At 42.3% G+C, this 24966-nt stretch overlaps 2 protein-coding genes and 1 long non-coding RNA gene across 4 annotated transcripts in view; 2 read left to right on the top strand and 1 right to left on the bottom strand.

The window, feature by feature from the left end:
• The first annotated feature begins 1269 nt into the window (after positions 1 to 1269).
• LOC118417378 (nose resistant to fluoxetine protein 6-like) lies at positions 1270 to 22063 on the top strand. Its single transcript, XM_035822967.1, has 17 exons — positions 1270 to 1327; positions 4411 to 4677; positions 7297 to 7442; positions 8098 to 8194; positions 9006 to 9105; positions 9223 to 9319; positions 9626 to 9728; positions 10184 to 10357; positions 11321 to 11414; positions 11572 to 11673; positions 12396 to 12576; positions 12736 to 12815; positions 13089 to 13190; positions 19133 to 19244; positions 20294 to 20492; positions 20714 to 20856; positions 21839 to 22063. The coding sequence occupies exons 1-17, from the start codon at positions 1270 to 1272 to the stop codon at positions 21947 to 21949; spliced, it is 2166 nt and encodes a 721-aa protein (XP_035678860.1). The 3' UTR covers positions 21950 to 22063.
• Positions 14889 to 18884, bottom strand: LOC118426524. 2 transcript variants are annotated; one of them, XR_004832404.1, is made up of 3 exons: positions 17812 to 18884; positions 17263 to 17469; positions 14889 to 17007 (listed from the first exon to the last, which is right to left on the bottom strand). It is a non-coding gene; the product is annotated as an uncharacterized LOC118426524 (long non-coding RNA). The 2 variants fall into 2 exon arrangements; XR_004832403.1 differs by having other exon boundaries at positions 17837 to 18884.
• Positions 22064 to 23361: 1298 nt separating the features above from the next.
• Positions 23362 to 24966, top strand: part of LOC118423522 (sepiapterin reductase-like) — a 9482-nt gene continuing 7877 nt past the window's right edge. Inside the window, exon 1 of the mRNA XM_035831705.1 lies at positions 23362 to 23712. Coding sequence (XP_035687598.1) covers positions 23424 to 23712 — 289 coding nt within the window. The 5' untranslated portion in view covers positions 23362 to 23423. The remainder of the gene's footprint in view (positions 23713 to 24966) is intronic.

The raw sequence follows: 24966 nt of genomic DNA, 5'->3' as shown, positions 1-24966 counted from the left end.
TTTGGGCATGCACCATGGCAAAGATTACGTATACAACCTAGAGCAAGTACAGTTGACAGTTATTTTGTTTGTGCAGGTATAAAGAAACAAGTGTCCAGCTATCTATTTCTATTTGCTATTACTGTTATCTTTTTTTCTTAGATTTGAGGCCATGTTGATTTGATCATACGAATGACATAAGCGCGCACATAAATTTTCGGCCGTTTAGAAAAATTCAACAATGGAATGAATTGTACAAAGCAGCTGCAAAATGAACAAATATATGCCATGGATTGAACAAAATCATATCGCAAAACAAATACAAATGTACTAATGACATGGAATGCCAACGCCAATTCTTAGGTCAAAGAAGATATGCAAGAACAAAAATGAAGAATTTATTGTTTGGTACACCATGCTCTGTGTGTTTGGCCATTTGTTTAACCTTCCTAACCAATTAGATTTCATAATGAAGGGAACTTTGTTTGAGCTAAACTTTTTATACGTGTGTTGCACTATATCGCATCAACTTTAAGGCTCCCAGAGGATGTCATCCATGATCAAATCAACATGGCTTGACATGAATAAAATAAACCATGTACCAACTCTGAACTACCCATTAAATCAGTGGACTAAAGAATGGTCTTCAAATAATTGTGTATTTTCCCTGATAAATACATATGGAATTCAATATGGCAATGACCTTCAAACAACCGGGGTGTTACAGCGTGTGTCAGCGAAAGTTATGGGTGACGATTTCAGAGAAGACAGTGAATTTGAGACATGCTGAAGCTTCTATTAGATGTTGTATAGTTAGGATGTTTCTAGTCAAGCCCAATGTAGCAATGTGCATCTGCTTGATGCTGAGTGCATCTGGAGTTGATTAAGAACAGTAAATGCAGGACCTCCGGAGATCCCAGGTCCCCAATCAGTCTTGTCAGAAACACAGCACAGTGTGGACATCATTCATCCCTCTCTCTCGCTCATAACACCACCGCCAAGAGCGTCGTCTGAACCGTTTCCCATGGGCTCGACATCGCCATCTCCTCCCTTCTGTCCGCCCGCCCTTTCCCGCAGGCTGGTGAAGTAATCGGCGGCAAAACTCACCAAATCGTCCGGTCTTTCCTTCAGAACAGCGACAGTGAAGTCCTGTACGAGGTCTCTAAGTCCCGTTGGAATTTCGACATTCATCTTGATGTACACCGTTTCAATGATTTGTGCGTCGTCAACCGGCTCAAAACACCGGGCGGATCTGAGCCGAGCTGCGGCCGCTTGTGTCTCCAAGTCCCGATGACGAGATGCACGTGTCTCGCAGAGGTTGTCTCCCCGGTCCGGAGGAGTCCAACAAGTTGGTTATTCTCAAGCGTCGCCCTTCACAGCGGGGACGTTTAGCACGATAAAAAACAGTGCGTGTTTGGAGCCCAAAACAATGCTCTCTACAAGACTTTATTACAAAGACAATGACAGTGACAATGAAATGACAATGGAATGACGATGACAATGCAATAACAATGACAATGACCCTTTGTAAGTTGCCTTTATGTTTATTTAGAACACTGCTAAGAACACTTCGGTAGTTACCTGTGTTGTTTACTTTAGAACACCTTGGTCGTTACCTGTATTGTATATTTAGAACAATAAGAAGTATACTTTGTTCCGTTAGTTTGTATAATAAACATTGTAATGTCCTAGCCAAGATGCGTACGGATAGTAGTTCGCTCCTATGTTCACTTCTGCTATCCAAACACAGAGAAGCGACTGTATATAGTGTATAATGAATGCCAGAGCTAGAAGCGACTGTATATAGTATATAATGAACGCCGGAGCGAACTACTTTCCGGATGGTACCCAGGCTAGGTCATTGGGGGACATTAGGTAGACATTTAATCACACCGCTGTCTAAATAACAATGTAATGACGGAATATAATCTTATTGCGAGGCACCCAGGTACAGGTATGAGTGTGAAAAAGACTAGCCTGTATCCAAACCTATTACTAGTACATCCTTATGTGTACCGAAAAGGCGTTCCTCACATCTCTGTACTCAGTGGTCTTTGCGTAAAGCCAGTGGCACTGAATGATTACCGCCAACAAGCCGTGAAATATAAACCAGATGTCCAAAAGACCAGGGGGACTACTATACTTGTCGTGCACAGACTAGCGGAATACTACAGAACTGCAGATATGCAATCAGTTGCAGAACCATGCCCATGTCCATGGTTAGGTATTTTCAGTCTTAAATCATACAGTCTTAAATCCAGCATATCCCTATCCCATATAGCACAGTTCACAAGCTGTCCTACACGCATTGAAGAAATGATATCGCGGCAGCGGGAAAATAGAGTGTCCCTGGTAGCGATTTACGAAATTAGAGTTTCCTCATAAATTATGTAAATATCAAACTAATCTGAATAATATATGTCTAATAATGTTCCCCTTCACTAAAGTCCATAATTGTAAGTATGAAATTCCCATCAATTGACACTGTGGAATTATAATAATTTCTCATTATGCAAATACGTCGCCGTTTGCATAATTGATATCTATCGGCATTTCTCTCTTTCTCAGTTACATATGTGACAAGTTTGAAAGTCCTATCATGGAATGTAGTGGCTTTTTAAACTTTCCTCATTGCAGATAAGCTGTTGATTTGCATAGCTAGTATCTTATTATGTAAGTCATCGTTATCTACAAACTAAAAATCTTGACTATCCGTAAACACGTTCTCGAGTTATTTTTGTCCAATGTTTGAAAGGAAATCGGCGCCTGCAGTTCCGAAAATGCCGCTAGGGGGCCCAAACTCACAGCACTTTTTCAAGGGCTACCTAACACTCAAAAATCACAACCACAGCATTTCCAGAACGGAAGTTCCTCTGCAGTACAAGTAAAACCCAGGCATGTGCCTATAAACCCCGGTGCGATGATCTGAATGGGTAGAACTACCCAAACTTCTGACCCGTGAATCCTATTGGTCGTTGGTATGTAGTCTCTACCAGACTCCCGCGTGGCCAACTTAGATATAAAAGCTAGTAGTAGGAGTTAATTGTTCAACATTGACCGATCCCAACGGCTGACACAGCAAATACTGTCCACAGGCAGATACACATGTCCCAACAACCAACATATGTATGGTCAGCAGTTTGGGTAGCTTTACCCATTCAGATCAATCGCACGGGGGTTTATAGGTATCAAATAAACAAAACGCATACCTGGTTTTTACTTGAATTGTGTGCCGTTTCTTACAGAATATCTTTATAAAAACTTAGTAACTTTTATGACAAGTGGAAAGTCCTTTTCTTGAGCAGAAAAGGCAAGTGGTCGCGAAATGTCTCTCTTTATCTCCCACCGTAAACTTCTCAGTGTTCCCAACTTACAGCTCATTACTCTGTGACTGGAGGGTAACCTTCAGCGACAGAGTCTTGTGATCACTTGATGCGTTGAGTGTTCGCACCTATAACTCTATGTTCCGTTTGCCGCAATCGTATGTGGTTTGGCATGTCGTCTGTACTCCGTTGCGAAATGATGCACGTTCTGTTTTTTTTTTCGCGGTAGCTGCTTTTATCATGGATGTAATAATTTCAGTTCTCACCCCTACGCCGTCCGGTAAAGTGGTTCAGGTCTTCGTTATCATCGCGCATTAAGCCTTGAGGTAATTGAATATCGTCAAGCAGATGTTGTCCTCGTCGGAATATGCCATCTCGTTCGGGCTTTGCGTTTCCAGTACTGAGGTTGATTTTATATAGCATACTGTTAACATTTTGCGCGGTCATATGCATTTTATGGTTAGAACGTGTTTGATCCTTGGGATCTTTTTTTTTCGCGGTAGCTCTTTTCATTATCGATGTAATAATTTGAGAAATCATCCCTATTTCCCTGGTATTGTGGAACAGCTGGCCTATAGGCGATGGGGTTTGCAATTTACTTATCTCAAAGCAGATATATGGAGTTATGTCCACAGCTGTCACTGATACACTTTTTAAAATGGTGTGCGTGGTTGTTTTCATTTGGTGTAGTTCGATTAAGACGCTGATTTTGCTGTTGATGCGTACAGGACTGTGCTTAAACTTTGGCAGTGTTTGGTATGTTAGCTTTTAAGTAAGTTTTTGGTATAAGTTGATCTGATGTGTTCTGTATGCGATATAAACACCGAGTCTTACACCACAGAAAACATCACAACCGACATAAAACATAATTAGGTCACAGAGTATATTACCTACGGTCACTACGGTCACCTGGTATTCAGCGCGTGTCTCCTGTTTGCGTAACTACGTCATTAGCCCTGTCTTCAGACTGGTATCAAAAGCCCTTCTAAATCGTATTTGCATATCAGATTCGTCTAGCTGTGGTGAAGAAGTACCGTTCACGGGTACTCTGCTTACACGAACAGGAACATGAGGCTCTTGCTGTACATTTTTCTTTGTTCGACTGTAGTTATCTTAACTAGGTCACAGGCAGTATGGAACCAAGGTGTTCCCGACGCCACAGCCAAGTTAAACCTGTTGCAATCCTTCTTAACATTCGGGTCGAAAGTACATTTTCAGCAGAAACTTGCCGACACCATCCGGGATGTTAGCACCGTGAACTGGACTGATGTCTTCATCCCCGCCCAACCCACCGCCAACATCAGCCAGCAGTGTCAGAAGGATGTTGCACAGTACAACACAGACCTGTCCCAAGGAAAGATGTATGCCCTGAAAAGTAAGTGAACTCTTTCGACTACTTTGTCCAGTTCATATTTGCTTCTCGGAGGCTTAGGTCTACATGGAATGTAACACAGACTGTGACGTTGCTAGTTTATTGGATACAAGACTTGGTGTGAAGTAGGGATGGGTACCGGTACGGTGTACCGGTACAAGACCGGTTTTTCTTATTGGACCGGTCCAGAAAAACCGGACCTGAAAAAATTCGGTGGCCCGGATGTTGTACCTCTTGGAAAATGAATAGATTATATGATCATCAGGCATTCACACGTTTTGGGGCTTACCGGTCAAGGAAAATAACAAGAGCGAAGTAGAGTAGAGTCTATTGTCATTTCTACCAAGTTTTACAGCCAATCGTACAGGGGCAGTTAGCCTTGTAGGATTTTAAAACGCCAGTGGGAGTCGAATACTCGAAATTTACCATTGTTTTGAGTATCGTCCATTCACAAGTTCTCACATAATGAATCAGGCCCAGGTTCAGATCCGGACCTGGACCTGATCCTTTGGACCTGGACCGTACCTGGACCTGAATTTTCTGTTCCGGTACCCACCCCTAGTGTGAAGTGTTCGATCGTCCTGGGAACACGTCTAGCTACATACGTATACACCAGGTTTTTAAAACATGCACTACTACTTGTACTTATCATCACTTTGCACAAGCTACCGTCTACTAATACGTGAACGGTAATGACGATAATTCCTATTTAAAGAGGTCAGGTACTGACGGCTTCCTGGTTAGCCCTCATAGCATCGAGTTGGACATGGCTAACGCGCAAGGAAGCCATTCAGGCATGTACTAATTGTTTAACAGTGGTATGACGAAACGGAGAGGATTTTAAAAAACATCCCACTGTTGCGTGACCATATGTGTCGTTGGAATGGAAATCGCCAATTTGTCCTATAACCTGTGGGATTGCTTTGATATGGAATGTTATAAATTCAGCCTACCACCAGACATACTCACAGCCCCAACCCTGACTTCCTTTAAGCGACTCTTAAAGTAACGGGAACGACCGAAATGAATGGACTCGAATCAAGTAGAAGCTCGCACTATTATGTATATTGTACCATGTATGCAAAATTGGGTATATAGACTTATGGACTTATAAGACTCATTAGGACTTAAAGGAAATATCTCTGTTATATACTCTGTCTGACCATTGCCCCTTCCCTCATTGTCTCAATGAAAAGCGGCCTGCAGGCCGATTTGAGCTTTCATGAATAAACAAAGTTCAAACAAACAAATTGTTAGATATACGTTCAGGTGCAATTATACCTACGATTGGCTTCATCCATTCAGCTTCATACAATACATATGGCAGTTGTTGTTTTTTTTGGTGTTTTTTTCACATACATATGGTAGTTGCTTTATTCAAGTCAGTAGGTTACATAAGTGTGAGTCATTATTTTTATCTGCACGCGCCTTCAAGTAAATGGAACATGTGTAAGACAAACATACTATATGGTCTTTGATCTTTTTTGTTTGTTTGTATTGCATGCCCTGTAAACCGCCTTAAAGGGACATTCCACTGAAGAAGGAAGCGTTATCTTTCAATAGATAATGTATCTATAAATACATGATCAGTCGACCTTTTATGGAATTCCACTTGTGGCGAATTACGCAACGTGTGTTTGTAAAACAACATGACACTCACTACACCCATGCAGCCCCCACCCATGCATTCCCTACACGTCCTCTATCGTCAATATTTTCGGCATAAATGAGGGGCGCTAAGCACACCAAGAAGGTCAATTGTTCACAAGATATCAAAGAACACATAACAAGACGTCTTAGCGCCCATGAATCAGCTTTGTAACCTAACTTAAGTCAGGCGTTGTCAGGCACATTGTCGTCAGCCATAGGCCGAGATTGATTAATTTAATTAGAGGGTACTTGGGAAGTTTTGTAGAAGACTGAATGCTTTTTGATGCGCTTGGGGCTATTAAACGGGTACTTTATCGTATAATGTTAAGTAGCATACATTTGTCACTTCCTGCAATTAATGTCTATCGGAAAATAACAGTCCTGTCTGGAGTGAAATGCCCCTTTAAAGTGCAAGACACCAAGTTTGTTACTGAAAAGTACAAGCTGCATATCCGGACAGATTTAATTGATCCTCCCACAATGGGACGGTCCCCTCCAATTTTCGATATGTGTGATTGCAGGGCCGCGGTTCAGATGTACAAGATGTTCGATCCCCAGTCACTGTCCCTTTTTTCAATCCAGGCCATAGAAACGTTTCTCCCATCGATCGGCTTACGCGGGTTGAAAATGCACATTCTTGTATCGGTACATTAGTTACCGGTAAGCTTAGAATATTGTCATTATTGTTATCATGTACATGTGGCAACAATTTTTTAAACGGCCAGATAGTTGAGCAGCCCTGGCTGTGTGTGCTAAACAGCAAAGTCAAAAGCTTGAGTAAATAAAGTCTGAATTTTACAAAATTAATAAAATTTGACTTTGAAAAAATTGATCATTTGGTCGTGTAGAATGGTATAGATCTGTGACCGCCGAAGTACAGCATTTTTCAAAAGCACTTGTTTTTTTCTGCCCTAATAAACAGGAGACATACATTAGTTTGCACAGCGCCGAAATGACAACACCTCCTCTCTCTAACAGTGCTGGATGCAGGTGGCAAACCCCCAAGTGGAATCCTGAGCGGAAACCTGATCTGGGCCGGTAGCTACTCCCAGTGCGTGAACATCACGAGGGAAGGATTCAACATCACCTTCGATGGGAAGTTCTACATGGCGACATTGGTAGATACCAGTGGTCAACTTTTTATTATTCAACTTAAAATAAGACGGACACTGCACTCAATTTATGGAACTTATTCTAACAGTGCCTACTTGTCTGTTATATCGTATTTTTCGTTCCCCAACTCTGCCCGGCCAGGCCCTTTTGTGGAAATGTGACGTTAGCCTAAGCACACACATTTGGCTAAGGCACCTAGGAGGTGTTTTGTTGTCTGTTTTGGCTTTGTTTGAGGAAATGATGTTGTCTGCCCAGTGGAAAGGGGTTTTATCACTACAAGTTTGTGTTCCATTGGGTTGTGGGAGTCAAAGGCCAGATTAAATTTGCTAGCGTGTCGAGGAAGCTCGCTCTGTGGTTAAAAAACAAGGAACACCTAAATATGAAGTGAAAAATGGCTTCGGATTGGTACCTACAGGTACATGATGAACCTGAAATACAACTCCGTTTAAAAGGACAACAATGAAGACCGTAGATACCAAAGCGAAACCGAGCAAGAAGTGCGCAGGTGTATTGGAAACAATCTGAACAGCTGACACATGCGAGGTGATTAGAAGTCACAGAAGTTACATGTGGGCAAATACAAAAATAAACTGCTAAAGCAGAGAGATCGCCTTTTCCTATAGATTACTACGATGCTAACTCATGCCGTTGTTTCTACAGAGCGGAAGCGGAAACGCCGGTGTGACTGAGTTAAAGATCGGCGTTTGTGTGCCCAGCTGCTGTAGTCAACATGACGTCATTCGAACATTGGACGGTGGTAAGTCAGGCATCGAATCTCGCTCGTGAATTAAAATGCCCATCAAACTCAAGCTAAGGCCACAGCAAGTAAATTTTATGGATGACATCCTCTGCAGACTGCAAAAATAATGAGATAGGGCGAAAAAAAACAAGATGGGTAAAAAAAACAAGATGGCAAATTTTCAAAATAGACACAATAAACGTAGTAACAAGAATTGGAGTGACAAAATATGACATCACAAGCAACAAGGCATTCATTCATGTATTCAAGAAGTGAACTAGTGTAGTAAAAGTGACACTAGTGTGGTAGACTGGTATCACTAACCATATGTTGGCAACTACACCCATGGCTTCCATATTGGTGCCACTTTTACAACTATCCAGAAAGTTTCACATCTGCAACTATAGTCAAGGTTACCCCTCAAGTGTCAATTCTACATACAATTATTAGTTAACAACACATTGCAACATATTTACCCATTGTGGTCTATCTGACCATCCCTGAAGAAGAAACAAATTCTTGTTTTTTTTCTGAAATCAGGCGAAAATTAATGAGCGCGCGGATGTTATCCATAAAATTTACTTGCTGCGGCCTTACTTAAAACATGCTGATTCGTAACTATACATACATACATACATACATACATACATACAATACACTGCACCTTGAGTTGTTATTCTTATCAATATTGCAATTATGCAGTTAGTTCTGAAAATTAACATAAAAGATTCAAGTATGTGTTAAACTGAATTGAGATGAAAATTTAGACGATATGTATTCTCAACCAGTCTCTCTGTGAACGAAGACTAATTTACCTTATTTTTTTCAGGTATGTACTGGCATTTCCTTGTTCAACAGGGGATGCTACAAGTGACGTCAGCCTATTCACAGGAGTCCCTACCAATCCAGAATGTCACTATTGCTGCGATGTGAGCAATCTTCTGTTTCTATCAGCATAAGGGTGAGTGCTGATGACATTGAACTTTACCTGTTTCCCTACTTATTTTAAAAGAACGATATGTTTGCTCCCTTTGTTCTTTGTACAGCTGTATCTGCGGTGTCCTCCTACTCCTCCTGGCGATCGGTACCGTCTATGACGTCATCATCCACCAACCCCGACAGATACCCACGAAAAAGCAGAAGGTAAGCAGAAGCATCATATTCAAACCTTTAGAAATGCGACCCTTCATACGAGAAACAGCACATGATCGTGTGTACATAGTTTACATTTCTGTGGTACAAAACTGGTACAAACCATTGCTTTGTGATGCGAACCATACCAATGCTAAGTTGAACTATTTCAGGACGAGTCACAGGCCTCGTTATCGTTTTGAAGGTTGTCCTCTGTGATGATCCGAGTGAATCGTTTCGGTATTAGAAGACTCGGCATTATCAAACAACGATCGTAAGGCTGCACTGACAGTGATGTATGTTGACTTGACTTTACAGGAGATTGAATTACAAGAACCTGGCGTCACCCTGACTTCACCGGACGAAAGGACGCTGCCGCTGGACCGACCCCCAAGCAAGGAAATCTCAGCATCCAAAGAAGGTCCGGATAAAGTTACTCTATCATTTCAACCATGTTACGATCGTCGACGTGAAAGCAATAACAAGTCGGCATCATGTCCAACAATTTCACATGGCTAAATGTCAAACAGATCGTAATTCTAAAAAAAGAGACTCTTTTTGCACATCCATTGGTTTATTTCCACCGACGTCTCGGTGACCGCCTGTCACCTAACAATTCTGATCAGTTTACATTGTATTGCAGCACTAGGTGTCGCTGCTTACAGTTACAGATGCGGTCACAAACGTATACGTAAAGCATTTACATATGTACAGTGACTGCAAATGCGAATCTTTACAATGTGGTCCGAAGGAGGATAATATATACAAAACTGTTATAACGGTGTAACAGTTTTTGTTTATTTTTTTTGTAATTCTGTCATAAAACATGTCAGTTGTGGTGATTTCTTATATCTTGAACTGTTTCATCTTCCACAGGCGTCGCCTCCCGCATCCTCCTGTGCTTCTCCCTCTCCACCAACACCGGGAAGGTCCTCAGTACCAAACAGGCGCCCGGCAGTATCAAGAGCCTGCACGGCATCCGCTTTTTCAGCTTGAGCTGGATCATCCTGGCGCACACCTATATGTTTGCTAAACTATCGCCTGAATTTGGTATGTGGATTTTGCATATTTAAAGGAGTCCTAAAACCCAGAAGAGAGTATTTATGCTGACAGATATTAATTTTAGAACGTACAAAATGCACAGTACTTCACATTATACGATAAAGTACCCAGAAGTCCCGCGATGTACTAGTATGGTGATGATAACTACTGGTAAAGCCCCCATTACAAATCAATAGCTTGGTCTACTTGTTTGCGAGCTCCAAATGGGCATTTTCGGCCGATCATCTTACTATAACTTTCTGAGCCATGTTGCTTTTTTTTTTACTGTCACAACATTTTTTAAACCTATAGTGGAAAATACCTCCAAACTATCTTACAAACAGCCCCGACTTGTAATATGCTAGACTTTCTGTTTTGTGTTGTCACCGCCTTGGTCACAACCCGCCGTACGTACGTGCAACTGCGTGTTGTCTACGTGTAAAAACGTGGGCAAAATTTTGGAATCCGCTAAAGGCATATTTCGGTATTTCCGGACACGCGCAGATGGACTAAAAGTAGGCCATACAAAATGATTAGGTACCCTCGGCAAAATTGCCTGTGGAAATGTTTTTCTTGGGATATGTTTGGATTTTGGAGGTGCATATTACAGGTAAGGGTTTTTGCCTCTATATTGTGTTGAAAAAACAGATTTTTAGCAATGTTTGTGGTTGCAGTAGGTTCTAAAAGTTATTGTTTTGATGTTCTGTACAGGCAACGAAAAGGGGTTAAAAGGTCACCCCATATGTTATGATAAAGTTTTAACGTGATTCTGCCGTCAATTTTGTCCTTTTTTGTGCTTAAATGACACTTTAGAGACCGCACAACCATGCCAATGTGAGTTTTTCATGTTCTATAGCTAAAACTCAGGCAGGTGATTTTTGACAGCCTCTTTCTGCCATGATTCCCATTGTTAAGTATATGCAGCCTAAATACCGAAATTTGCCCCTAAGCTAAGGTTATTTGCTCTTTCAGACAACCCGCTGCAAGTCTCGGAGGTCATGCAAACATTTACATTTCAAGCCATCAGCAATTCCTTCGTCGCCGTGGACTCCTTCTTCTTCCTCAGGTAACATAATGTTACACTGGTGGAACCTGATTCAGTTACATGTTTCAAAAGCAGTTTCTATCGAAATCCCATTAATAGTACGTTGCAATCAGGCATTCCAACTAATGTCAAGTTCTAAAATCAACAGCTCACCATGTTTTCACATCTTCCCTCCCAGTGGACTCCTGATGTCATACCTTCTAATCAAGCAGATGGAGAAAAGCAAAGAAACTGGAAAATCAGTTTCGTTTGGAATGGTGTATTTTCACAGATATTGGAGGTGAGGACATTCCAAACCTAAGCCATCACACCAGCCAAGACACGCTATTAGGAAAACTGCCCCAAGACCATCCCTAAAAACACATTGCAGAAATTTCAAGTCGACACTTTCGATGTTTTCTGCTTTAATCACAAGTATCACAATTATCTTTCAATGAATGAATGAACGAATGAAAGACCTTTATTGTACATTTATGCTCAAACAAGCAAAGTGCAATTTGATATAAGAAAAGTGTTATCTTTCTACATCTACAGAGACTACTATATGCTAGTATGTACAGGTTCAACTTCTTAAGACAGTTGGCATGATGGGCAGATGTAATCTATAATACAGGATTTATCTAGGTGCATAAGGAATATGAATTTTTCCTTACTATTTACATAACGGAAATTAGGTAACATATCTTGCATGCAATTAAAGTGGACGTTTCTTTCGTTGGTGTATAAAGTACAGTCCACAATAAAGTGACACTCATCCTCTATCTTATTTAGGTTGCAATATTGACAGATTCTTTGCTCCAAAGGAATGTGGTTATGTCTGCCCTTTTCAATGAACTGCTTTTGTTTATCTTTGTTAGTAAAGTCAAACGGACAGCACGATTTGACCAACTATACTACATCAAACAAACCAGGGGACTGAACAATATGGTAGTGATCAACGAATAAACACGCTACATAGGGAATCGTCCTGGAACTCAATTGCTTTCATTCTGCCATCCTCAGGTTGACCCCTGTGTACTTGTTCTCCATGATGCTGTACATTTGGGTGCTTCCCTACATGTTCTCTGGTCCATTCTGGCCGCCAGCTCCTGACGGGTTAGACCCCCTGGAAAACTGTGCGGACAACTGGTGGACAAACTTACTGTATATTAACAACTTTGTCGGAATCAACGGCGATAGGAATGTACGTAGTTCTGTTTTAAACTGAATATGATGTACAAGCGAAGGGAGGTGCTTGAACCACATATACAACAGCATATTGAATTGTATTTAAATATTCTCGATTTATATTCTAGGATTAAAGCATCTCCATCTAAATTGTTTTTTCTCTGCCACTCCTTAGTGCATGGGCTGGACCTGGTACGTGGCCAATGATATGCAGTTCTTCGTCATCGGAGTTCCTCTCGTCTACATACTGTACAGGTGTGTAACATGTTTAAACTCATGGTGCAAGTTATAAAAAGCGATAACGAAATGTTGTCTTCCAATCGACATGCTGCCAATCTATAATCTTTTAACTGATGATATCATCAAAAAGCAACACGATTGAAGCTTGTTTGCAGCCATTGGGATGAATTGCAAATATATGTATAACCAAGATACATTTGATTAATACCTACTTAGATTCCTTCCCTCAGAAAGACATATGAGACCCGTGGCTACGTTTTGCACATGATAAAACTTGCTTACTCCCAGATGGCAGATATTGGGGATTGCTGTGCAGCTGGCTGTCCTGTTGGCTAGCTTCATCACCACTGCAGTGCTCACTTGGCACTATGATATGAAAGCACCTGACGGGTAAGGATACCGTTTAGTATTCCTGAAATGACAGAGCACAACGCGTCATAGCAAAGGCGGTGACGTACATGACTGATTCACTATGTATTAATCCTGACTTTAGCGTTCTTGATATATACTGTAATTCTTGATTTTATTGCGGTAACTTAATTTTAGCGTTTTTAGCGCCCACTAGTCGAGCGCTAAATTTTCATTACGCGACTTTTTCATTACGCGAATTCACCACCGCCCCCCTCCCTCTAATGTCGCGGCACCGATTTCTGGTTTTGTTATATACGGTCACGATATAACTCTTATCCTTTACAAAAACGTGCACACATTACACTAGTAATTCACACAGGAACAAGAAGTTCGTCGTTCTTCAAGAAATAAAACATATATTTAAATGGAAAGTTTGTCGTCATTTCTTTTACAAAATGCAGTGAAAGCATGCTGAGTCATTGCTGACGCAAACAACACAAATTCGTTACGAACTGAGCTGCATATTTACACAATCGTATTTATCAATATTATTCTACGCTACGATTTAGAAGTTTGTCCATAAAATATACAAAACAGTTACGAAGTTCACGTTGTGCTACGATGTTACACAAGACTTAGAAAATGTCCGCGTCATCTTAGCGTGCAGACAACAACAGCAAAAATGGCGTCGCAGAAAAAAATACAAAGCCACTACGGAATATTTGGTGTAAATCTACGAATTTCTAGGCAGAAATACAGTCAAATTCATAGCGTCAAAGCGCAATATGTAAGGCGTGTTTTTTTGTGAGCTACGAACAATTCGGAATCAAACCCTCATTACAAGAATCCGCCGCCACCCAAGCGTACAAACAACAACAATCAACTTTCAAAATGGCGCCGACCCTGCGCCGCATGTTCTCACAAAAATTATTTCTGCGGTGCCGCATCGAGGTCGGCAACCTTCAAGTCTGGCGATGTTTTTTGTGTGAAAAGTTTGCGATCTTGTTCGTTCCATGGCGGGCGACTTCTTCCAGAAACGTCTTTTTGATCGAATGCGTGGCCGATTCGAGATTCGCTGACGTCCCTCACAAGTTTTCGCTACCAAATTTCGCAATCTTGGTCCTGCTTCCGGAGTATGGTGGTGGTTCCCGCTACGTTTTTTCTCGCTGTTCGCCGCCTGTATGGCTTTCTCAGCTTCCTTATTCACGACAGCAGTATCAAGTGGGCTGTTGTCATCGTTAGGTCGGCTATGTCCGTCAAAATTTAGCGGGCCGCCGGCCGGCCAGAGTCGGCGGCCGTCAAGCGCGTTTTGAAATCACCGCGTCGGTACGGAAGTTGTTTATTATTCAGAACCACACGCAGCGCTGGCGTGTATGTTATTTCTAGTCATGTATTTTTCGGACTTTAGGCATGTAAACTATCGAGGGTTTTGGTGATATTCATGCTATTTTTTCACACATCCGACTGAAAATTTAGCGGCTCCTTCACAACGCTAAAATTAAGTGACGCGAGTTACTCCATTTTCCCCAAAACGCTATAATTTCCAGACGCGAGAATTTCAAGAATTACAGTAGTCAATGCTGACATGCTGTGGTATTGTTTAGTTCCTCTGGGAGGACCAGTCAACACGTTGGCTGAGTTGGACTGCCACGGGGTGTTTGGACTCATGAATATTAATTAACTGCTCCGTCCGCCCTGCAACACGTGCCCGGAGCATGATCATGACTATTCGTTTCCTAATTATCCTGCGTAATCATTGGTCCTCCGGTGTAGGTGAATAGATGATGCGGAGATTGCCGTCTGAAGCCTAAAGTTTCATGGTTTCTAATGCGACCGCTCCTGAGCGGTCGCGTGCTTCCCCGAGGAAAATGTGTTAGGGCGGGCTGGGTGGGTCGCTTTAGGCCTAGCGGCAGCCGGAGAACCAAATTGTCTGCACATAGATCACTCCACGGTCATCCTTATATGGTGATATGAGAGATCACCTGACCTTCTGACCAATGACATCGTAGGACAATTAGTTTCCTAATTATCCTGCGTAATCATTGGTCCTCCGGTGTAGGTGAATAGATGATGCGGAGATTGCCGTCTTCCGCACTAGTTGCACTTGTTACTTCTGCCCTTACCTTCCCTAAAACACGCCCAGTGTGTCTAAGTAGAGCAGAGTCTTCTTCTTAAACCATAACTTACCCCAACTCTCATTTCATTTTATTCAATCTATCATTTATCCCCACTCTCATTTCACGCTATACAATCCCCAATCTTCTTTCATACTAACAAACCAACCTCTGTTCTCACTCTCATGTCAAGTTATATAAATCATCAACTATTCCCACTCTCAACTCAATTTACACAAACCATTATCTGGTGCCGTTCGCAATATGTAAATCAACTATCAAGCTCGTAATATAGATCACCATTTACCCCAGCACTTTACACCGCCTCGTTTAAGAATAAATAAACTAAGACTATGAGCACGACAAAAGCCTCTCAAAACTGAAAACTTTTTAACCATCAGCAAACTAAGAAAGAACATGCTACAGAAAAGAGACGCACCACACAACAAAGTTCTTTATTAATAACCTGAAAACATCAGGTGAATTCACGTATATACAAAACATATAAATACATATATGCCATTTGCCTATCCAAGTTTATTAAAGTCTATACAATCTTCAATTTTCTATTTTATAACCTAGATATAGTCATATCAAACCAAACAACATCTTCTTTACAACAATATCCAAACTCAGACGATGCCTCGCTGGCCCCTCCACGGGAGCTCCTGCAGTCAGAGAGTAGATGATGTAACAGGGGTCGGAATTCCGGGCTTCATCTTGTTGCTTACGTCCGTGCTTCGATTAAACAGAAGCTCCGTAGCCTGGTCTGTCTCTTCAATATCTGTGCGCTGAATCAGAGCTTGCAATTCCTGTCAGTAACATGCCACGCACAAACACTTCTTTTACTTACACGTTATCTCGCCTCTTCACATCAACCAATAGGTCTAGCATCGAAACAAACATCGATACTTAACAAATTCTACACAAAAATAACCCGTAACGACTTAGTGCCGAACCAGGGAACTAAAGTTTATACCCCAACGACTTAGTGTCGAAACCGGGGAGCAATAGTTTACACCCCCAACGACTTAGTGTCGAAACCGGGGAACGATACTTTACACCCCAACGACTTAGTGTCGAAACCGGGGAACAATAGTTTACACCCCCAACGACTTAGTGTCGAAACCGGGGGACAATACTTTACACCCCCAACGACTTAGTGTCGAAACCGGGGAACAATAGTTTACACCCCAACGACTTAGTGTCGAAACCGGGGAGCAATAGTTTACACCCCCAACGACTTAGTGTCGAAACCGGGGAACGATACTTTACACCCCAACGACTTAGTGTCGAAACCGGGGAACAATACTTTACACCCCCAACGACTTAGTGTCGAAACCGGGGGACAATACTTTACACCCCCAACGACTTAGTGTCGAAACCGGGGAACAATAGTTTACACCCCCAACGACTTAGTGTCGAAACCGGGGAGCAATAGTTTACACCCCCAACGACTTAGTGTCGAACCCGGGGAACGACTTTACACCCCAACGACCTAGCGTCGAAACCGGGGAACTGCTTAGTAACGACTACGAACAAAGACAACAACGGAAGAAATCAAAGAATCGCCAGCTGACTCGGAGCCACCACTGCTAGGACCAGGACTGGTGCTTGCTGCCTTGGCACCGCCACGTGAACCAGGACTGGAGCCGACTGCTGACTCGGAGCCACCAACTCCGGGACTGGAGCCGCCTGCTAAGCCGACGCCGTCAATCCGTCTCCTAAAGTCGTTGCGGGAGCTATTAACAAAGACATACGTAGTTATTAAAGCCTAAACACAGATGGCAAAAACAAACGTTGCAACATTAATATTCTCTCTTCCATACCAAACCTACCACACTGCTGCCTGGTTACAAAGCCTAAAAAAAAAAACAACAACAAACAAAACAACAAACTAACAAAAAACTTAGCATAGAAAATCTACTGGAGAAAACAATGCAGACAATAGCAAACAAACCCAGAAACCCGTGGTAACGAAACAAAAAACCAAAAACCGCTAGTGCCACCACAGCTCAAGGCCCGAGGGCTGGAATCGCTTGCTGACTGCGCGAACCGGGACTGGAGCAGCCTGCTGACTCGGTGCCGCCGCCGCGCGAACCAGGACTGGAGCCGCCTGATGAACCGAAGCCGGCCGGCGCCGCCGTCTCCTCTCTCAATCAGGTAACCAGGAAAGGACTGGCTCGTACCGGCTACCGTAGGGACTGGTAAACCAAAGACGTACATAGTTAACTAGCGCAATGTGGCAAAACAACGTTGTAACATTCTCTCAAGTTCCCAAACAAACCAACCACACTGCGCTATCCTGGTTACAAAGGGCCACAACGTGCCGATAACATGCCTCCCAGGCAGCCTTTTATACAGCTCCCAAACAACTTCCAAACCACAACTGGCACACACGTAAACCCAACCATGCCAAAGAGAGGAACTCGAAATGCGGAATACAACAGTTTCCCCAGCGAAAATAAAACAACATCAAACCCCCATACACAATCTAATAATTCAACGTATCCTCTGAAACAAATTCAATCGAAAGCAAAGCTTACGTAACCGTAAACGTTTTCCACCAACCACCGAAAAAAAAATCAGGAATCTGAAGAACTTGTCCACGTGCAGCACGGTGTCGCTAATTCCTGACAGCAGAGCCGGCAAAATCTGCATATGAAGTCTGGCCTCGTGATAACGTCAATTCTGTCGTCGGCCAGGAGATCTGTGAAAAATAACTCAGAACAAACATGTGAAAACCTGCGTCTCCCACTCGCCAATCCTCCTTGCTCGAGCCGATGAACAAACGTCAGAAAGAAAACGAAAATCCCAACAAATAATTAACACCTAATCATCCAAACGCTCCCTAACCCGGTAATAATGAAAACAAGGCAAACCAACAAGGAATGCAGGTGATGGGAAATTAATTAAGTCAACGTGTGTCCTGGCCTCGTGGTAACCCCTGCAGTCTGCACCACATTTGACTTTCTAAACTTCTGGCAGATAAAACAGTAAAAGACACACATAAAACATATCGCACACCTCAAATCTTCCACAAATCTTAATGACCAGTGCGGCTTCCCTAGGAAAGAAACGCTCCAAGTTAATTAGTGGAAACACATTCTGCACCTGGCGGCTGGCCATCGTATACGTAGCTGAGAACAAAGGAAAATCGTTCATCTTGACAACATGCCCCCAAAAGTATCTCGTCAAGCTAAATTCTTGGGGAACTACAAGAGAAGAAAACTGAAACAAAACGGAGTCAAATGTCGACGCTGGGCGAAGACAAGCACACGAAAAGGCAACAAAGAATGTCAGCGCATAACACGTGGGCACGGAAATTTCCCCTCAACGAATAAAGCACGTAAAACAAATGTCAACATTTCACCAAACCTTCATTTTCCCTTCTGAAGAAAAGGGACCACGGATAAAGCATTTCTAGGCAAACGTGGCTGTCCTCAAATCGAAGCTTGTAGACAATTTCCTCGGGGAAGCCGCTGTGGTCGGGAACGAAGAAAAGCGTGGCCTAGGCTGACGGAGAACCAAATTGTCTGCACATAGATCACTCCACGGTCATCCTTATATGGTGATATGAGAGATCACCTGACCTTCTGACCAATGACATCGTAGGACAATTAGGGCCGAGGATCACGAGTAAACAAAGGATGCTCATGAATATTAAGCAGCATGAGCCTCTAACCCCGCCTTGCTCGGCCGTCCAAGATCGATTTGCCTCAAAATTGCCAGAATGTTTCGATTGATAAGATAATTGCTGTCATGTGAATCTTTTGTATTCATTTTTTACATTGCTGTAGAGGATTTCACAAACATAACTATCCATTGCTAGCATCCAACCATCTTTTAACTGTATTTCGTCTGCAGGGACTTTGTTACGTACTATGGCAAGCCATACTGTCGTATCGGGCCGTACTTGGTGGGAGTTGCTGTTGGCTGGCTGTTGGTTAAGATGAAAAGGAAACAGACAAGGAGCATCGTGAGTCAAACACATGTTCGAATGAATGAATGGATGAATGAATGAATGGATGAATGAATGACTGAAAGATTTATTGAAACGTGATACATCGCAACTAAAAGCTAAATTACGAACAATGTAACGTTACAATACAAGCATGGAAAACCACATATTACAACTGGGCATATATCATAAAAACATCGATATGACAATACGCTTTAAAACTTCCGCGTACTATACAGCTGGACTTGGCTCAAATCTAAGATAAACGTAATGTAGAAACATCAATTGGACAATTGAAGTTAGGTTCAATTGCCCGGCCTCCGAGACTGACAGCGCGTTGTCTGAACGAGCACATAACCATACATTCTGAATAGATAACGTTAGGTGCAGTGGGATTTCTTTCCTTTTTTGTTGCATTTCAAATATATGGCCTTCTTCGGTCAATATTGACCATGGTAAAATCCTAATTGATATCAGCCCTACAGCGTCGACTGTGGCTAAACAGTCCTATACGAAAATGGCAGTCTCTGCCACATAGGGCACATCTGTAGGCTGACTCAGGTCTGTTGCAGAGCTCTTTTCGCAGGATCCGCATTTCAAATAAACATAAATAAACTCATAAAGCAGTAACTGAAACAAGCTTAAACAGATACAAAGTAACGTAAACCACGGATCCGAAGATAAATAACAATACTGTAATGGGAAGAAAATGATATCAACTAGATAAATTATAACAGCAATATAAACTTGATGTAAACAACCAAGACAGGGTTGCTTTCTCAGGGGAGTGAAAGAGGTCATTTACATCAGAGCCCATCAATCTTCCGTCAACCGAGACGGGGGCCGATACCGACTTCCAAACACCTTTGACCCATTGCTGACGTCATACTTCCGGTCTGGATGTGTGAAATAGGCTTTTTGTAATTTCAACTTGAAAAGGATCAGATGACTGATCGAAAGCTTGCTGGTAAGCGCTTTGTTTTGTGTACGGATATAAAGTTTAAAATTGTAACATAATTAGGACACCAACGATTGTATTTATTTCTGTTCACATCTTTCTGCACCAGACCATGAGCCTGCTGATGACTATTGGTTGGCTTGTTGCTGCCGCCTCTGCCGTGGCTGTGTTGTATGCAACGTACGGCATATACATCGGCACTACCCTCCAGACGGAAGCCGAGAACGTGCTGTACCTGACTGTCCACCGTACCGTCTGGGCCATGGCGCTTGGCTGGGTGGTTGTAGCATGTCATCATGGATACGGAGGTAACGTTACATAGATATTATTTAGATTCATAGTCCTACTTACGTTAGTCATGTAACAACTGTTGTTCCATTCCACGAAACACAATGATATTTTAATTAAAACTTGGCTTATGTCGTTACAAGTCAACAGCCTTAAGTTTTTTTCTGAATTATTCTTTTTTTTCGAGGATGTCATCCATAAAATTGAGTCGATGTGGCCTAATGTACTTTGTTCCCTACAGGAGTGGTGGACACCATTCTGTCCTGGCACGGCTGGGTGCCCCTGAGCCGACTGAACTACTGTGCCTACATGTTACATCAACAGCTGGTGTTAGTGGTATACCTCTCCATGGAGGGGCCCATCCACTTCTCCAATTTCACTATGGTGCGTTAATGTAGCGCTGCTTCACCTTTATCCGCCGGGTAACCTAAATCCGTTTAGTTTTAAAAACTGTATTTGGGGATATCAAGTCGACGAACTGTAGCTTCAAATTACAATATTCTCAAAATATTTTCAAACTATTGCAGCGTCTGTCGACTTGTAATCCTTAAATACCCTGTTTTGATAGCAACGGATGTAGGTTACCCTGCGGATAAAGGTGAACTAGCGTTACAATTCTGTAAGACAAAATGACTTGAAAGTACATACACTGTGTACTTTATTCAATCTATCTATCAGTGCATGCCTTTGCGCTAATCTGAGCGAAAACTCCATACTAGTGAATAGGATGAGGGAATACTAAATTGATAAAATACAAACTAGATCTAGGGTTTCATATTTTTACTTTCCTTAGCATTCGATTGTGTACGCCATCAGTATTCTAACTACATAAGAAAGATCATGACGATCAGGGAACCCCTTCTTGGGTCCTTCTCCTTCAAAGATTGAGAGTCAAATGGCCCCTGCAGCTGCAGTTTCAAGCCGCTGGGAGGCCCGAACCTACACCACTTGCTCTTTCCACAAGAGCTAATACCGCCATAAAGTCACGATTATAGCATGTCCAGAACACGAGATTCAAAACAGGAATCTCCGCTGCAGTATCTTAGAAAGCCATTAAGACCCATAATCCAACATGTCCTTCATTTTCCCGATCCCCAGTCACTTTCAAATATTATAAAGATCCATTTGCAGCTGCTCACACACACACGCACACTCCGACACACACACACACACACAAACACACAGACTCTCACAAACACACACTCACACAGACACACACACATATAGACACACATAGACACAGACACATGCACACACACACAGACACACACGCTACTCTACAACACACACACAGACAGACAGACACACACGCGCAGACACATCGGTTGGCTGACTTTCAATATTAATGTTCGTTTGACTTTTCCAGGTCTATTTCTTCTTGGGACACTTGACTCTATCCTTCGGTCTGGCCTTCCTGACGTGTGTGGCAGTGGAGACACCATTCGTGGGATTGGAGAAAATCATCTTCAACAAATAACACTCCACGAAAGAAATCTCTTCAACACGAAGGACAGGCAACCTATTCCAACCATTGTAGCAACCAGGCAACCATCGTATATCTGATCATGTAGTTATACTTTGGACATGAGAAAATGTATTCTAGATTTGCATTAAATGAGGCTTAAAAGAATCTTGAATGTTGAGTTTAGGACCGTTTTCATAGAGTAGGCCCTGCTGAGGCACATAACGCTCGAAGGGGGAAACACAATTTGTAACGACAATAAGCGAAGACGTAAAGCCCGAATAATATACATGTATGTATTACGAATAATCATTTGTGACAAGGGATTTGTCTTACCGTTATGCGCACGCATTTTCTATGTCTTAAATCAATGAGTACTAACGTTATAGACAGGAATCTGCAGAACACATTTGCAATGGCAGGGTGTTTGCAGTTGCGATTCGGTTTACAAGAAGATTCAGAGTACCCTAGAAATGTTTTGCAAATATTGTTACTCTGTATCAATTACAGTTCTTTCCCATAAATTAATGTACTATTATCATGTACTAATGATGCATTCTCATAATCTATGCAAGTTATGACCTAATTTGTAACCAGTATCATTCCTTTGCTTTTAAGTTTACATACGACATGGACATGAAAAACCGTATCATTTACCACTATGTATGTAGAAGTTTCCTATCAATTGATGATACTTATACTTTTTTTAATGTTGTGCTATGGGTCATGTGCCTGAAATAAACATAAATAAATGAATAATTGAAGCAGTGTCCTATCTTTATGTCTCAAGTCTCAGGTTTGCATAATGTTAAAATGCAAAAGTGTCACAATATTTACTCTGTGTGTACAAATTACAAGGTGCTTGTCTGTATACTTTTAGAATCATTAAGTAACGATTTCCCTTGGTTTAAAGAAAGGACACCAAATTTGGTGGCTTTTGCGTAAGCCGTTCAGGCTTTATGCGACGTGAAAGTTGTCCATGCCTCAAAGTCAAAAGCACCTCCCTCCTTCTGTATGTTTTACCTCGAGTATCATATGACTATCGACTATACCACCATGACGCTCGGGTAAAAGATGAGAAGATATCGGCTGATATATCCTGACTTATGGCGGCGCCTATGGATGGGACCGAAACTAGAGGCAGGTTTTTGCTCTCTCAAAACCCGCAGTGTGTCTGTGTTGTGCGTGCGTGTGCGTGCGTGCGCGCGCGCGTGTGCGTGTGTGTGTGTGTGTGTGTGTGTGTGTGTGTGTGTGTGTGTTTGTGTTTATGTATATGTCTGTGTCCGTTTGGAGCTCGCAGACCCGTTTCGTGAGCTATTTTCCTGCTGTGTGACGCCGGCTGAGACTAATGTACCCTGGAGTCAAAAGTGCAAAGGTCAGCTTGTACAAAGGTCATACGGAAGTTTACATACCGTTTACACGGAATACATACATTTTTGACAACGCTACTCTACAACTCAAGGACCACAAGATCCCAAGGGTTTTAACCATGTCGTCCGCCGGTTCATCAACCGTGTTCGGCCCCGCCACGTTTTGTGCCGTGACGGGAGGTAGCCGCGGGCTGGGCCGCAGCATCGCCGTGGTGTTGGCGGGGCGGCTAGGGGAGGGCTCCCGCCTGGTGCTGACAGGCCGCTCGCTACAGGGTCTACAGGAAACCAAACGGCAGGTGGAAGAGAAATGCCCGAACTATCTGGAGGTGAAGTTAGTGACGGGAGACATGGAGGACCCCACTACCTACCCCGCATTCTTCTCCGACGTCTTCGCAAACACTCAACCAGGTAATAATAACATTCTGTTGATGAATTATAAGCTTTATTGACAGAAGCTAACAATTTTATACAGTACAGCGACATTCGTTCGGTTAACTGCAAAATAGAAGAGGACAATACTTAAATCGTTACATACTAGTATGACAAGTGACTTTAACCCATGGAGCTCATGATTTACTTGATTTGTCCTCAAAAATCCCGATATTGACTGACTCAAAAGTCATATAGTTAGTTATAACTTATAAGGTCCATTTATTTAAAAGCTTCCCCAGTAATGCTGACATGCTGTCAAAAAGAAACGGCAGTAAAAACACAACAATAAACTTCCTGGTGAAGGTAATGATAAAGATTTTTAAGTTCAAAATCAATGCACTGATATTTGCCCCAATTCAAAAAGTCAAAATCATGCCCTTTCCAGTGTCGTCAACAAAACTTACCTTCTGTGACCATATCTGCACGGCGCAATGGCTTACTGATGCAGAAGCGTCGCCTTGCGGACATCTTTATTATTACCATTCCAGGTGGAAAGACACTGACTTCTTCTTTATAATTGGTCAATTTGATAATGTCTTACGCAGTCTCATTGGTAGAGATTGGCCAATGGTGGGTATCAATTTAACACTTACGATACATGTTACTCCGTCTATCAAATGTACAATAAAGGTCATTCATTCATTTCTTTCTTTCTTGTACTTTATTCCTCCCTTGGGAGAGCATTGCATAGCTGAAGTATTTACAAAGGGGAAGCCGTGACATTAAACATGTGGTACATAGCAATCCTGTTGAAATAAAATAAATTATATCCTTATATTGTTGTAATTTCGTACTCATATTTACAATCTCTCGGAGGGCAGGTGAACGAACCTGCCAGGGGTATCCCATGCCCCAAACGTCTAGTCTACTGATGACCATTGGGACATTAAAAAATCACTCGATCAGATCTATCATACCATAATAACTGTCTCTTCTCGTCTCTATTTATGTGCATTGTACACATAACTCTCAAGAGTTCTCTTAAGTTCTTTAGAGTTCCACTTTCAAGGTTCAGTGACCCTTTCCGTATCATTCTCTACAACTCCTTGTGACTCTACACAGTTCAGTTCTCCACAGCTCGTATGTTTAACTCACAGTCTAGCTTCTGTCGAGGCTGTGTTGTAGCCTTTGTTGGGGATAGTTTAAGTCTAGCTCTTTTCAGCTCTTTCTTCTTCTCTCGTATGTACGTCCTCAGCTCTCGTGTGTTCCATCTCTTCCCCGGCGCAGTTC

The sequence above is a fragment of the Branchiostoma floridae genome, chromosome 1, assembly GCF_000003815.2.
Source record: "Branchiostoma floridae strain S238N-H82 chromosome 1, Bfl_VNyyK, whole genome shotgun sequence".
Taxonomy (NCBI): domain Eukaryota; kingdom Metazoa; phylum Chordata; class Leptocardii; order Amphioxiformes; family Branchiostomatidae; genus Branchiostoma; species Branchiostoma floridae.
The sequence above is the reverse complement of the archived record's forward strand: the minus strand, read 5'-3'. Positions and strand labels throughout refer to the sequence as shown.

What these genes read in the sequence shown, in the direction of transcription:
- LOC118417378 (XM_035822967.1), top strand. Translation starts at nt 1,270, where the DNA reads ATGACGAGATGCACGTGTCTCGCAGAGGTTGTCTCCCCGGTCCGGAGG. An exon ending in CATTCGAACATTGGACGGTG is followed by an intron (nt 8,195 to 9,005) that starts GTAAGTCAGGCA and finishes TATTTTTTTCAG; the next exon opens with GTATGTACTGGCATTTCCTT. An exon ending in GAATCAACGGCGATAGGAAT is followed by an intron (nt 12,577 to 12,735) that starts GTACGTAGTTCT and finishes GCCACTCCTTAG; the next exon opens with TGCATGGGCTGGACCTGGTA.